Source organism: Talaromyces marneffei, chromosome 5, assembly GCF_009556855.1.
Source record: "Talaromyces marneffei chromosome 5, complete sequence".
NCBI lineage: Eukaryota > Fungi > Ascomycota > Eurotiomycetes > Eurotiales > Trichocomaceae > Talaromyces > Talaromyces marneffei.
The window spans coordinates 984,829-999,101 of record NC_072352.1 but is presented as its reverse complement, the minus strand read 5'-3'; the positions used below and the strand labels follow the sequence as shown (position 1 = coordinate 999,101).

Here is a 14,273-nt window from a genome sequence, read left to right as displayed (position 1 = left end):
CTGCAGTAGTTAGTTGTTCTGACATACTCTGTAGTTGAAGCATACGAGCACTAGACCACGATAAGGAAAAGATGAGTTGGGTAGGATGCAGAAGTGGAGCTCAGGACCGAGTTTGAGTAGTGAGCCTCTAGCTTCGCCGTTGATCAGAGAGCGGGTATTGTTTAGTGGCTCCATAGCCTATCAGTCTGGTTTATGGAAGAGTAGGGCAGCAGGTCTCTCCGCCCCTGGAAATAAATGTACGCTGCGTGAGCTGACTCAGCGCTGACGGCATAACTAGTTAGTTAGCAACTTAACGTAACTTAACTAGTTAACTAATGTTATTTCTCGAGATCCACCTTTTCAGATTTCCAGCGACGTCTTTTTTAGGAAGTTGATGGCGATTCTGCAATTTCATCCTTGTAAAACATCATCTGGTTCATAACTTTGAGAATCTTCGGAAGGATTGAGTGGGCTTGTGGATATGTTGCAATGCAATTAGCCCTAATTGCAGTGTACCCGCCCGAGGTACCTAGCCCATACGGGATACTACGTCGAATACAGTGAACCGAGAGACGAAATAAGAGTCCTTGCCAAGTAACCCAATTATCATCAATCCAATCAGATGCGAAAATCATATCTTGGCTTCCTAGCTTCCTGAATAATCCCTGTTCTGACTACCGAGTGGCGACATTAGGTGACAGCAAAGCCGTACATGCATAACAACTAGGGCCGTAGCTGCTGTGATTCTTACCTGATTGTCCTTGGCAGTTAGTGTATGATAATAATGCAATTGTTATAGGTGTACTTGTCTTTTTTTTACTTCAAAATCCATAGAATACGCGGAGGGCGGAGTTCCGTATTGTCTTTACATAGCCATGCCGGAGATTGGCTGGATGTGGTAGCACGAAATCTGGGTCAAAGGTAGGACGATAGGTTGTATCTGGTTTTCACGGAGCTTGCCCCTGTGGAGCCACCTGTAGCTAGCTGGTATCCTGTTATTTGGCTTTTTGGACAAGACTTCTTCAAGTAAACTCATGGACAGGCTCAAGCGTCAGGTCTGCTTGGCTCTTTGAGGTTATCTGCAATTGCTTCTTTGATGCAGTCGAGTTTCTGAGCAACCTTCTTTTTGTTACTTCTGATATATTTTGTATCACCTTAGCGGGTGGTTCGCAGAACGCTCGAATCGAGCAGATAACGACATCAAGATCAGTTTAATTCATAATTCACCATGGTCGAACTCGACCTGAAGTCACTGCGAAAGCATATTGTGACACCACCAACAAAGCATGAACAAGAGTACTTGATTGGATTTCGCGGAATACTCGTTATCCAGTCCTTCCTATGGATGTTCCTACAGACTTTTGCACCGACGACGGTGTATGCCTCCGGTAATCCTCATGGTCCTCTTGGCCAGGAGATTGTGCGAAAAGTGCTCTCGGTGCTGTTCTGGAATGAATATTTCCTATACGGATCCATTATTTTTCTATCGGCACGTTCAATTGCCATCCCCTTCTTCCGCAACCCAACATCGCCGGTAATTGCGCGCTCGCTTCTTACTCGCGCCTTACAATTATGTATTCCGGCTGCAATCTGCCTGGCAATCGTCAAAGGGTCGATGACTTCTAATACTTTTAATACAATATGGCAGTTCAAAACCACCACTAACAATAATTCCATGCCATTTCCAATCGAGCTTTCCACGACACTGTCATATTGGAACTCCGTATTTAATTTATTCTGGACCACGCATGGCTTCAGAGCTCAATCGGGCAACTACGCTTTTCCCACGCAGACACTTTGGATGATCAATGCGGTCTACATTCAAAGCTACACTGTCTACATGATCATGGTAATTGTGCCTCACACACGGCCCGCGTGGAGAGTGCAGTTCGGCATCTTCTTCGTTATCGCTGCCTGGTGGTGCAACTCCTGGGCTTGGTACACTGTATCCGGACTGCTAATGTGTGATATGGTAATGCACATGGACTTCAAACAAAACGCATTGATTGGTATACCCGTCCAATTTCGTGGTCTTGTCTGGAGGTCCAGAAATGGTCAGCCTCGGCGCATTCCCACATGGCTTGTCGGCTGTTTATTGCTCATCGGCGGGCTTCTCATGCAGTACTTGTGGGTGGCTTATCGACCACAGTTGTTTTATTCGGAATGGAGGATTCATTCAAATCCTTACACTACCGCCGGCCTTGACGAAAATTACATAACCGAGCATATCTCTGCAAGAGACGATGTTTATATTACAATCTTGGGTATTTTCACCCTTTTGGAGACGTACGAAGTTCTGCAGCGGGTTTTGCAGAACAAGTTCTTGCTGTTCCTTGGTCGTCGGTCACTGAGTAAGTGGATCGATTCTCTCTTTTATTCATCCGGTGCAAAAATACTGATCTATCAAAGGCTACTTCCTCCTTCAATCTATTCTTGCCTACATTGTGGGCATCCCTGTATTCGAGAGTCTTCGAAATCACCACGGAATCCCCTACGGAGGCTCAGTCATGGTGACACTTATCACTTGCATTGCGGTTACTGTGCCTGCAGCTGAGCTGTTCCAACGTCTGATCGTGGTCCCGAGTAGGTATTTCAGTCACATTTTTTACGAGTTCATTACATCCTGAAATAAATGATATGAAAGTTTTCTGTTTTTGTTTGACTTCTTTCCTGTTATACTTTGTGACTGCTTTTGCTTTTTGTCAAAAGCTTTTGTACAGAATTTAATTGATGCTTGTTCAATTTTGACTGTGACGAGTCCAAAACCCTAAACAAGGTACCCACAACCAGGGATCCTTGTATGACCGATCTTATTTCGCATTACTATTATGCCACTGAGATAGTTATGTATTGGAGGTTAATCCTTCTAGCTTCCAATCGTTTTACATATTTGTCCATTGATGGCCTTTTTGTACATATCACACGAAATAATAATACATGTCTCTCATTCGATGCCACCCCATCGGATCTGGCTATTGTTTTCATTACCAAACCAACAACCACCGAAACTGGAAGTTGTAGGCGACAATATAATTTGAAATATGATTGTCGCATATACAATCTTTAACTCAGCTGTACCTTCGACATGTGAAGTTTCCGATAGCCAAGATTCGTGGACATCTCAGGTCCATTGTTGGTGATAGCGTCACTAGTCGCTTGGAGAAGCGTGGCACCACCCGTTGTGTCCTTGATAACGAACTGGCCTCATTCAGAATCCAGGTCTTACTCATCCATGTCCAGTTTCGAACGATAACAACAATAACAAGTGGCTTGGCTAAACTTAGCTTGAAGCTAAGGCTACAATCACCGATATCGAATCTTGGCTGCGTGTGTGTGGCTTGCATATTTCCCGCCCATTTCTTGACTTACTGTGTATTGCTTGTATTTAGATGAAGCAATTCGCTACCAACGGTAGAGAGTACTTCAAGTGGATTGGTCCGGGTATTACTTGTAAGGGTAAAAGATCCGAGTTTTCTCTACGTTCGATTTGGATCAACTTCCTTGGATTTATGACATATGGCGATGCCAAGATCCATGAATATGAGATATATAGAAGCTATTGAACCAGTCCCACTTGGGAGTTCCACTGCAGACCCATTCGACGCCGATCAATTCCCAAGGGCTATCAAAGCCCGACCCACGAGTCAATCCATCCATGGTTTCTTGTCAGGCACCACAGCAGGATTCCGATTCCCGATACCGCAAAAGTGCGGTACATGTCAGACTCAGCAAGCCACATACGTCTTGTTCCACCTCGAGGGTCCATCAAGATCCAGATTAGTTTAGTGCTTGCTTGCTAGGCGCTTAATAACAATCAAGTATAGAGTAAGAGATCTGATTAGACTGGGGAGAAGAGCAATTATGCAACTAATCCTCGCTTGCAGGAATGAACGACAGTCATCCCTGCAAGATTTTAGAATTGTCTTGGACGCTAGTGTTGACTGACTTCATGATATGCCCAGTTTCTCCATTATGTTTCAGCATAGAAAGTTCTGGTGTCGAACTTTGGAAGTATCTATCCGAAACTTCACGGCTCGATCCGTTCTCTAGTCCAAGGACTCTACAAGGCTGGCTGGACCCAAGGAAAACAGGCACAGAATTTTCCATCTCGTATCAAACTCAAAAAGAGGTATTCATGGAAATACAACCCCGGTAAGAACTAACACGTGGGTCCTTGTAGATCATATACTTATTTGGTACAAACTATCTGCAACTCGCTTAGTTTTTGCTTTTTTTGCTTTCTTTTCTGAGCTTTTTCTCAAGTATTTGCTTTTTATGTTACTCGGTCAAAGCATATACGTACAATTGCGTTTTTGTCTCCAGCTGAATGCAGCTAAAGTAGCTGGGAGCATGGGTATAGTGGCAGCCTCGCAAGCGGGGAGATAGATCGAGATGGCGAACCTCGTATCTACCAGTTCGTCCACGGATGGATGCCCTCGGGATTTGGCCAAGATCGTATCGTAAACCTAAACTGAGATGTAAGACAAGGAAATTATGTTTTGGGTTGGTGAGTTCTAGGCCCTCCCAACTCCGTGGATACGTGAAATGGCTTTGAGTTAGGGTTTTGTTAGAAATAAATCACGTGATTTTGCACGTCACATAACCCTATACGAAGCATTACCAAGAAGCTCCACTAAGGGGTACTCCTTTTTGGCAAAGCGGTAATTTTGTTCCAACAGGTTTCTAGGGTTAGGGTACTTAGTATCGTCGCTTTGAATTCTTTCGGCTTCGGCTTGCGTGGAAATGGCGAGAGGCTCATTTGGAGAAAGGTTTGGATCACAATAATGAACATGAAAGCTGCAATGCGATGTAGTGAGACCGTACATATGTAGCGTCGACCCCACTCCCATTGAAAAATTGCCTCCCGTTGAAGAAACGGCCTCTCGCAACGAGCTCACACCTCAACGCGGTGCTAGAGTCTAGTAACCATGCAGATGGCGAAGCTAAGATGAGCTCTGTTTTAGCAACACTTTGTATGTTGATAGTGAATCTATAATTTAGTCATCTGTACTTGGCATATGTAACGCAATCAATATGAGACGACCGGCTCTATTGCAGCATACAGCAAGGGTGTAAAGGGACCTCGTATGGAGAGTGCTAACGACAAAAACTGGATTCGGAGGCGTGGTGTAGTGAGTACAACACTCCAAAGACCTGATTAACACCGTATTACGGTGTAGGGAACAACGATTACCAGTGCTATTTGAATGGCGGTCCGCACAGCTGCCTTTAAGCAAATGCTCTCCATCTATCGAAACCATGACGCAGGTTGTTGTAATGGCCCCTTCTCCCCACTGGCAGTGTGTACAGCCAGGGGTTTCCACCTTGCCGATTCCCTAGGTAAATAGGGCTTCACGGTTAGTGATTTGCTTCAAGTCGAGGTACGTGTATTTGGTTTCAGGTCACACGATCCCGACGATTTCAATGTTATGAAGAACGGGCATTGGTGGTTTTACTACTTGGTAGAACTATTATTAATGATATGCTAAGCAACCCCTTCACTCCCTGCTTTTTCAATGTTATCGCCATGACCTCATTTTTCAAAATATACTACTAAATGCGTTGGTCTTATTTGGCAATATTAGCCACGGATACAGAGTACTGTAACTCCATGCGTATGTCCCTCTGGGAAAAGATGATTGCCTAAATAGTATGAGTGAAATGCTCGTAATACTGTCAATATGGTTTCCCTATTTGGCTTGGTGTGCCTAAAACCATGACGACCACGACACACATAACGAAAATAGTGCTCTCAGCAAGCCGCTCCGAGCATAACTGAGAAATTGATACAGCTAGATCGTATCCGCAGCCCATCAACGCGCTAAATGTGTTATATTTATGAGAAGGGTTGAGCAACGTAACGAAATTATCAAAGAGAGTCGTGCAGATCTGACTAAGTCTACTTCCAGGTTTATTCTACTACCTAGACCTTAGCCGGCCGTAGACCGAGAGCAGTAATGACCTCTGCCGCACCCCTTTCACCTGAACGCACCGCTCCATCAAGATATCCCTTCCAGACATGAGACGTCTCAGTACCAATAAAATGGACCTTATCAAAAACTGATCGGATTGCTTCGCCAGCCTCGCTGGTCATGCTACCCGGCATCATGACCGGGCTAGGGGCTCCCATTGCCCAGGGACCTTTAGTCCACTCCTTCTCAATCACCTCTATCGCTCCGGAATGGCAAGCTTCTGAAAGCAGAATATAGCTGGTCTAGAACCTGTTGCTTTCACTTTGCCATGGAAAACTTGGACCAGCGACGACCAATATCACGGTATTCATGCTCAAGTGGAATTCTTTCATCCATACTTTCCTCGTGCACAAACGTAAAGAAAGTTGAGCATTTCCATAAGCACAATGTTAGAGATAAATTGCTTCATCTCTGTACTTGAAATATTGATACTGGGGCAATAACGCCCCTAACCATAGTTGACTGACAATGAGCCGACTCTGCATTCGGATACATGCACTCATCCATGTTGTGAAACGCCTCGACATATGAAGCACTTCCGAACATGCTCATGAGTATGGCCTCTTGTCCAGGTGATACCGGTTGGCCTTGGGCAAACTTTATATTCTCAATGGCCTCTTTGGGAAGCATCCTGTGCACAGTCATGGGACCGCTATATGGATGTGCAAGCGACCCAGAAGGTTTGACAGACGCTGCAATACTCCGATTGGGGACTGAACCATCGTTGAGATAGTTATCGTGATAAACCAATGTAACACAATAACCATCATTTGAATCAGCCCACCCCGCAAAACCACGGCCATGCCTACGGCGTTGGACTTTGTTTTCTTCAATATTCCATGTTCCAGGGGGCGAGAATAATGTGTTGCCCCCGACCCATGAGAAGTCGGGTGTTGTATAGTTAGTCATAACCTTCGTCATCGTGCTCCTCGCATTTCATCCAAATCATGCGAGGCTTGTCCTCATCGGCTGGAAAGAATACGACGCCTTTATGGTTCGGGGAGGGTCGTGAATGCTGCTCCGAGTAGGCCTTGCAGAGCAGTTTGTGACTGGCATAATCGCTCTTTTGGCATGCCTGGGACCAATACCTAGAAAACGCTTCAACATCGTGCGCACCGTCGAGCGGGACCTTTGTTGCACATTACGCATGGTTTTTCCACATCAGGCGAAGGTTGTGTTTGTGAGGCCATTTTGTTTTGTTTCTCTGGAATTGTGTTTCTGCTGTTGCTCAATCGTTGAATATATGAACCAATCAGAGAGCTTGGTGCCCGGCAGAGAGTCTCCGATTGGTTAGATCTGTGAAGGGGAGATAAGGCTGAGATATTTTCCGGCGATAGCGGAGATATTCCCGTGTACCATGGATAGCTTCAACTTCATCATCCAAGGTTTCAGCTCCCCCATCTGAATCCGTCGGTGGATAACATATTGCTCCTAGCCACTGAAAGAGAGACTGGAATGGAAACTATTTGGAATTCTGGTCGAGATGTGACAATTTGTCTGTTCTATTCATTCTCCTTCGTTTGTTTTGAGTCATAAGAGAGAATCTACTAGTAGAACTTTGAATCTCTAGACGTTGTACAGTTGTACAAAACTCATATTGAAAAACGGGAAAGAAGACGAAATTCCAAGAGTCATTTCATTAGTTGTGAAAAGCTACCTATTGCAATGAATCATGAAGCAGCTTGCTCATTCTCAGTGGACGAAGTATTTGAACCTTTCAAGTAGCCCCGTTTTCCCTTTCCCCATATGATCTCGAGTAACGTACTGGCACAAATCATGGCCTCGTGTACCAAATTGTTCGCAGATCCAAACCCCATCGCACCATTCAGTGTAATGCACAGCATATCGCCGTCAAACTCCCAAAGATGGAGTCGTTCCCGTCTTAACGAATAGCAAAGATAGCCCAATCGGGTGTTTCAGAATGCAAATTCCCAACCTCGTTACAGTCCTGTATGCTGAGTATCGCATCGCCGTTCAGCCCTGTGAGGGCGTAATCTCGGTGTCCTCGTCAGCAGGTGCCGGAGCAGGCGGTGGAGCACGAGCAAAGGGAAAAGGAGGAAGAGGCGATGATTCAGAAAACTTTTCGCGTGCTGTGCCGTAGTAGCTCCACAAATGGTTGATGGCATGTCGAAAATCGGCCAGTGTAACATCGTCAACGTCCTCGCCAAACAATGTTCTATCCAATGCATCTGGCACTGTTCTGCTTACGACCACTGGGCCATGAGGTACACGTCTAAGTGGTCCCCATGGCCTAACACACGCCTCAATACTACGGTTAGTAAATGAGCCGTCAACGAGGTAGTTATCACGGAACATAAATTTGATGCAGTAGCCATCTTGCTTCTCGCGGGAGCCTGGTGAGAACCCACGGCCAAGCCTTCTGCCCCGTACTTTGTTGACTTCGACGTATCTGAACCCTGGCATAGCGTTTCCAATCCAACTATAGTCCGGTGTTCTGAAGTAATAACCACTATCATACCCAGACTTAAACTGCATCCAAATCATGCGCGGCTTGTTTTTGTCGGCTGGAAAGAGTATTGCACGCTTGTGATCTGGCGAAGGTCGTGGATACTGTTCCGAATACTCTTTGCAGAGGAATTTGTGAGTAGAGAAGTCATGCTTTTGACAATCTTTGGAGCAGTAGAAGACGCTGCGACAACGTCCACAGCGCCGAGCTGGGCTGTTGTTGCACATGACGCATAGCTCCTTTACTTCTTGATCCTGAGCTGAAGATTGCGATTGGGAGGCCATGTCCGCCCGCGTCGTCTGGTTTGAGGTGATTGAGAAAAGAGGATATAGAGGCAGGATGAGCTTTTGCGGATCTCTCTGAGATACGTGTGGTGTCGATGTTAAAAAAAGAAAAGACTCCTTGCCAGCAAGCGATTTTATATCCTTTGACCCAGACCACACTAAGCTTTATATAGCAGGCGAACTATTTGACATGAAGAGAAAAAAATTGCCTTTTCTCGAAGTCAATAAGTGCAAACAACCAAAAAGGGAAAGTTCGAGCAATCAACGACTGTTTGTCGGGCAATTAGGGCAAACATTCGTTGTTGTGCGTAGCGGGCCAATCCGAGATTTTATATCATAAAAGTAGATCTCAAGCACAATATCTGGAGTACTAAACAAGCGCCTGTAATTGCAAACAATCGAATCGAACCTTGATATAGCTCCTCGGTGATTACAGACAACTTTTACGTGCTCTCACATTGAGGATCAGAACCCAGGACTGTCTCTTCATGTTGATCTTCATTGTGTAGTCAATAGAGGTATCAAACGTCAATCTTTTATATCTCCCCACTGGACAAAGATCTAGTTAAAATCATTCCACTCTTCTGTCTGTTATTGTCACTTGCCTTGAACGTATTGATAGGTCTGGGTTATTTCATTTGAGCGACCTGAGAGTGAAGACAGTTGATATTTTGAAATGAAGCTCAGGACTGTTCAACGCTAACACGAAAATTCAGCTCGTCTTCTAATTTTTAATTATTCAAGAAAGGACCATGAGTGCTACATAGTTGAAAAGATTCTCTTCACTTTTAAGGAATTTAAAAAAAAAAATATGTAGATTAGTGAGGAATGGCTAGGCTATCAAACATAACTCAATATCCTTCAATTAAAGTGTCAATTGCATCTCCAATCACACTAGGTGGAGCGCCGTGCTATGGTAGCTATACATTAGAAGCGTAGAACAAAAGAGAAAAAAAAACACCCCTATTTACAGAACGTAGCGGAAAGACTTGTTCTCCTGGTCAGTCACGTTGAGGAGCTCCAACTGCAACTCCTGATCAGCGGTCAATGTATCAGGAGATCCATATAGTCGGTCTCGTCGTTTGTTCTCCCAAGAATAGTAAACGTACAGACCCATAAGAGAGCCAATACCTAGACACAGGCCAACAATAGCAGATCGCATACCAGTCTATATTGCTTGTCAGTATTTTACTTCCACGGAAATGATGAGACAAGAGGGGGGGGGGGGACAAACATCATAAGTAGGCTCCTCAGACGCCAAGTAGAATTGAGGTCCGACGATGTTACCAAGACAGTAAGCAATGAACAGCATGGCGCTAACGGTACTCTTCTTGGTCATACCGCCCACATTCGAAGTAATCAAACTCAGCGACAGGGGAATGTTGGCAGCAAAGACTGCACCGAGACAGAGACCAGTCATCTTGGCGACTCGAGCGTCGTTGCTAAGGCGGTAAACGAGAAGGTATCCAACCATGGAGACGAGGCAGTTGACAATCATCATGATGATACGTGTGGATTTCACGTAGGTGGCGAAGCCAGACGTTAAGAAAAGGAAGATGAGCTGGGCGACACCGGAAGGCATGGAGATGAGGAGGATCTTGAATGCGGGGTAGCCGAAACCTGTGGCGATGATGGCGGAGAACTGTGCGCGTTTGTTAGTATTCCTCCATGTACTGAATACACAAATCTATGATGGGGAAGGGCGGGAAATAGAACTTACAGTGGTGATACCTCCATTACACAAGTTTACGCAGAAGGTATAAGAAACCAGGAGCCATGCCTGGGGATCCTTCAATGCAAGCAAAACTTGCTTGCCATGAAACTTTCCAGCATCCAAAATACCGGTCTTGTTTTCCAATGTGCGGTGAATGGCGATCTTTCGTTCTTGGGCAGTCAAAAACTTGGCGTTGGACGGGGAATCTGGGAGGAAGAGAACAAGAACGAATGCGTAGGCTGAAGTCACGGCTCCGAGAATCAAAAAGATGTATTGCCAGGGGACAATATTGGACGTGTGGATGTGACCAATGCCGTAACCGGTGAAACCGCCGATTGCGTTGGCGACACAGTTTCCGACCCACCAGGCTGCTTGTCTGTTGTTGTTGGTTGATGGTTAGAAACGTGCGTCACAAATCCGAATGCTAAATGGGAACGTAATATAACCTACCTCATTGGCTGCTCCTCTCTCTTATAAAACATGCCGATGAGCAAGGCAAAACCTGGAGCAATGGCAGCTTCACCCACTCCGAGGAAGAATCGGGCAGCCATCAAGCCACCAAAGTTCTTGCATGCCGCATGGCACATGAGAACACCTCCCCAGATAAAGCTACCGTTCGTTAGGACCACACAGATATTCTCTGTAGGGTATGATAGGAAGAAACGTACACCGAGGCAGACAAATATTTTCCCAAGGGCAATCGGACGATCAGGTATGTGGTTGGCCAACTCCAGAGCAAGTAACCAAAGTAGAATACAGCGGATGCCCACGCATATTGCGTGCCATGGAGGTGCTATATGACATCACTCACCCGTTAGCCTATAACCAATCGATCAGGAGGGGGAGGGGAAGAAGGAAGTTTATCATACCAAGTCTTGACGGATGCCGAATAGAGTGGCCTGGCTCAAAGCGAGCTTGTCCATAAATTGCAGCATATAACAAACGCCCATGAGGGGGATCATACTATATGATTACATCATCCGTTAGCAAAATCGAACTTGTATAGATCGACGACGGGAGTGAACTGACATATAGTCGATCTTCATGAGAACCCTTCGTTCCAATTCCGGCGAGGTCTCAACCTGTAGGATCTGGCCCAAGTCAATGTCCTTGCCGTCGGTGGCCATCTCGCTGGCGGCCATGTCTTTGAGGTCGGAGATCTGCGTCGTCTCAGACGGCAGCTCGTGGACCTTCTCCATGTTTGTTGACACTGGACTTTCTCCTTTCCAAGGATCTCTCAATCAAGGTGAAAAAGGAGTATAAGTCTTGGACTTGATTGTGGACGTTTGACGGAAGACAGAACCGATCAATGCATGGACAACATCATCAATTATATACAACATTCCAGTATGCTCCTTAGACAATGAATAACGTATGTTCAATGGCATTGTAATCGAGGTTATCTCGACTGCAAGTCTACCCAAGGTTTGCCAGGATAAGCTCGAGCCAATGGGGGCCAACCTTTCTCTCCTATATTGAGGCGATATCTGTTGCCCCGATATATCCCCACTGCATCGGCAGAATCGCGCCGCTGATTGGCCCATCGGCAGAGCTGCATGCACGTCGGCAATTTGACGCTTGGCGATTTTATGCGGCACAGATGATCGACGGGGAATGCTTGGAGAAAATGCTTCAATTTGTGTGTTGATAGCAGCTTTGACTGTATAACGAGTGTCATAAGTAGAGATAAAATATAGTGTAAGTGGATTTAAAAGCGTTATCAGGGTTCACAGCCATATATTTGGGTGGATATTAGACGACGTTAGACGACGATGCCTCGGCTGTTTTTGGGGGTCTTATCTATATAAGATGGCTGTTGTGCAGTGCAGGGATATGGTGCAACCTTTTTCTCCGCCCCTTGCTCATAAGATTTTCACTATCAGCTGTCAATTCTTAAGGTTAATTTGTCTTGGTATCTTTCCAAAATGCCTTCGGCAACACTTTCCGAGATCGATATCAATGAAGTAAAGGCAGTTGTTGACTCTGCCGTTGAAGCACTACAGACCGAACTGCGCGAAGTAAATAGACAGGTAAGTTCTTGACAAGCACCTACAACCGTCTTGACAAAATACAAGACACAAAACCCAAGACTAATTATTTTGTCTTAGATCTGGTCTAACCCCGAGCTTGCCTACGAAGAACATCATGCTCACGACACAATCTGCAATTTCCTGGAGTCTCAAGGCTTTCAAGTGACTCGCCATGCCTTTGGTTTAGAGACCTCCTTTGAAGCGCGCAGTAGCAGCGGTGACCCCGAAGAAGGCCCTCTTATTAACTTTAATGCGGAATATGATGCTTTACCAGATATGGGCCATGCCTGCGGTCACAACTTGATTGCCACGAGTAGCATCGCCGCATTTTTGGCGTTGTCCGCCGCGTTGAAGAAGTTCGGTATCCCGGGACGCACCCAACTCCTCGGAACTCCCGCCGAAGAGAATGGCGGCGGAAAAGCGCAGTTGATTGATAATGGAGCTTATAAGGGAGTTGATATTTCGTTGATGGCGTGAGTTGCCTTTTCCCCGAAAAAGAAACGAGAAAAAAAAAAAAAAAAGAAAAGAAAAAAACAGAAAAGATAAAAAAAAGCAATCCCGTGTCATCGTTCACTGACACACGATGGCAGTCACGGCGGCCCATCCATATTAGGCGATGGTGTTGCAGGCGTACTCTTCAATGCCCGCAAACAGATCCAGGTCGAGTTTACAGGCAAAAATGCGCACGCCGGTGGTAACCCATGGGACGGCATTAACGCTCTCGACGCCTTGGTAGCATCCTACAATAACGTGGCCATCCTACGACAGCAGATTCTGCCCGACGAGCGTATTCACTGCGCTTTCCTCGACACACCCAAGGTGGCCAATGTCATTCCTTCCTCCACAAAGGCATATTGGCAAGTGCGAAGTCCGACATTGAAGGGTTTGAATAAGCTTACAGCCCGTGTGCGGAGTTGCATTGAAGCCGGTGCGTTGGCGACGGGATGTGAGGTTAAGATGGAAGAGTATGTCCCCTATTCTCCTCTATAGCTACGGATACGATGGAAGATGCTAACAAGACATTGCGATTACAGAGACAGTTTATACACAGACATGAAGCTAAACGATACACTGTGTGAACGATACAAAAAGAACATGAGTCTTTACGACCGTTCCATCATAAAGAAGGTCGAGCAAGTCGCGACCGCTTCATCGGATATCGGTTTGTTGCACCCCAACCTACCTCCTTCAAAATATTATTACCCAAAAGTCTAACAAGAAATACAGGTAACGTGAGCTACGTCGTCCCAACTCTGCACAGCGTGTTCTCTATTCGCGGCGTGCCGGGCGCATATCCCCATCACCCGTCTTTTACCGCTGAGGCGGGAACCGACGCTGCACACGGCGAAGCTATCATTGTCGGAAAGGGTCTTGCCTTGACCGGCTGGGAGATGTTGGCTGATGCGGGTCTTTTGCAGCAGGCGCGGGAGCAATGGAAGGAGGCAATTGAGAGCGATAAATAAATATCGGTGGCCCTTATGGCGTCTATAATATATATCCATGGATGGACTGCTAGAAGCAACCTAGCAAAGTCTAATATTTATTTGACTTTTGAGGCATGTACCTAGGAATGCTGTGTATAGACCAGACCTGGTGGGACCTAACCGTCTGTACATGATAGGGATTTTATATATCCGTAGATCCGATGGAGGACGGAATGGACGGACAGTTCACAAACGGGAATCAGACCAGGATAGCAATTTCTTGAATGAAATTGAAGGAATACTTCGACCACTTGCCTGAACCGATGTCCCAACACACTATACATCTGTCGTGGTAGTTGCATCCGTCTCCGAGGAAATCTGGGGTCGTTTTCTGATGGCAAAA

At 45.8% G+C, this 14,273-nt stretch overlaps 5 protein-coding genes across 5 annotated transcripts; 2 read left to right on the top strand and 3 right to left on the bottom strand.

The window, feature by feature from the left end:
* Nucleotides 1-1,207: 1,207 nt before the first annotated feature.
* EYB26_006681 (uncharacterized protein) lies at nt 1,208-2,606 on the top strand (the record flags this gene model as incomplete). The annotated part of the gene is made up of 2 exons (XM_054265957.1): nt 1,208-2,330; nt 2,389-2,606. 2 exons carry the CDS (start codon nt 1,208-1,210, stop codon nt 2,604-2,606), a joined length of 1,341 nt encoding a protein of 446 aa, XP_054121932.1.
* Nucleotides 2,607-5,902: 3,296 nt separating this feature from the next.
* EYB26_006680 (uncharacterized protein) lies at nt 5,903-6,872 on the bottom strand (the record flags this gene model as incomplete). The annotated part of the gene is made up of 2 exons (XM_054265956.1): nt 5,903-6,193; nt 6,405-6,872. 2 exons carry the CDS (start codon nt 6,870-6,872, stop codon nt 5,903-5,905), a joined length of 759 nt encoding a protein of 252 aa, XP_054121931.1.
* A 1,053-nt stretch (nt 6,873-7,925) lies between these two features.
* EYB26_006679 (uncharacterized protein) lies at nt 7,926-8,702 on the bottom strand (the record flags this gene model as incomplete). The annotated part of the gene is made up of 1 exon (XM_054265955.1): nt 7,926-8,702. One exon carries the CDS (start codon nt 8,700-8,702, stop codon nt 7,926-7,928), a length of 777 nt encoding a protein of 258 aa, XP_054121930.1.
* Nucleotides 8,703-9,669: 967 nt separating this feature from the next.
* EYB26_006678 (uncharacterized protein) lies at nt 9,670-11,615 on the bottom strand (the record flags this gene model as incomplete). Its single annotated transcript, XM_054265954.1, has 7 exons — nt 9,670-9,870; nt 9,937-10,344; nt 10,423-10,792; nt 10,867-11,025; nt 11,085-11,209; nt 11,286-11,379; nt 11,446-11,615. The coding sequence occupies 7 exons, from the start codon at nt 11,613-11,615 to the stop codon at nt 9,670-9,672; spliced, it is 1,527 nt and encodes a 508-aa protein (XP_054121929.1).
* Nucleotides 11,616-12,341: 726 nt separating this feature from the next.
* Nucleotides 12,342-13,909, top strand: EYB26_006677 (uncharacterized protein; the record flags this gene model as incomplete). Its single annotated transcript, XM_054265953.1, has 5 exons — nt 12,342-12,446; nt 12,525-12,919; nt 13,037-13,411; nt 13,481-13,608; nt 13,674-13,909. 5 exons carry the CDS (start codon nt 12,342-12,344, stop codon nt 13,907-13,909), a joined length of 1,239 nt encoding a protein of 412 aa, XP_054121928.1.
* Nucleotides 13,910-14,273: the final 364 nt, after the last annotated feature.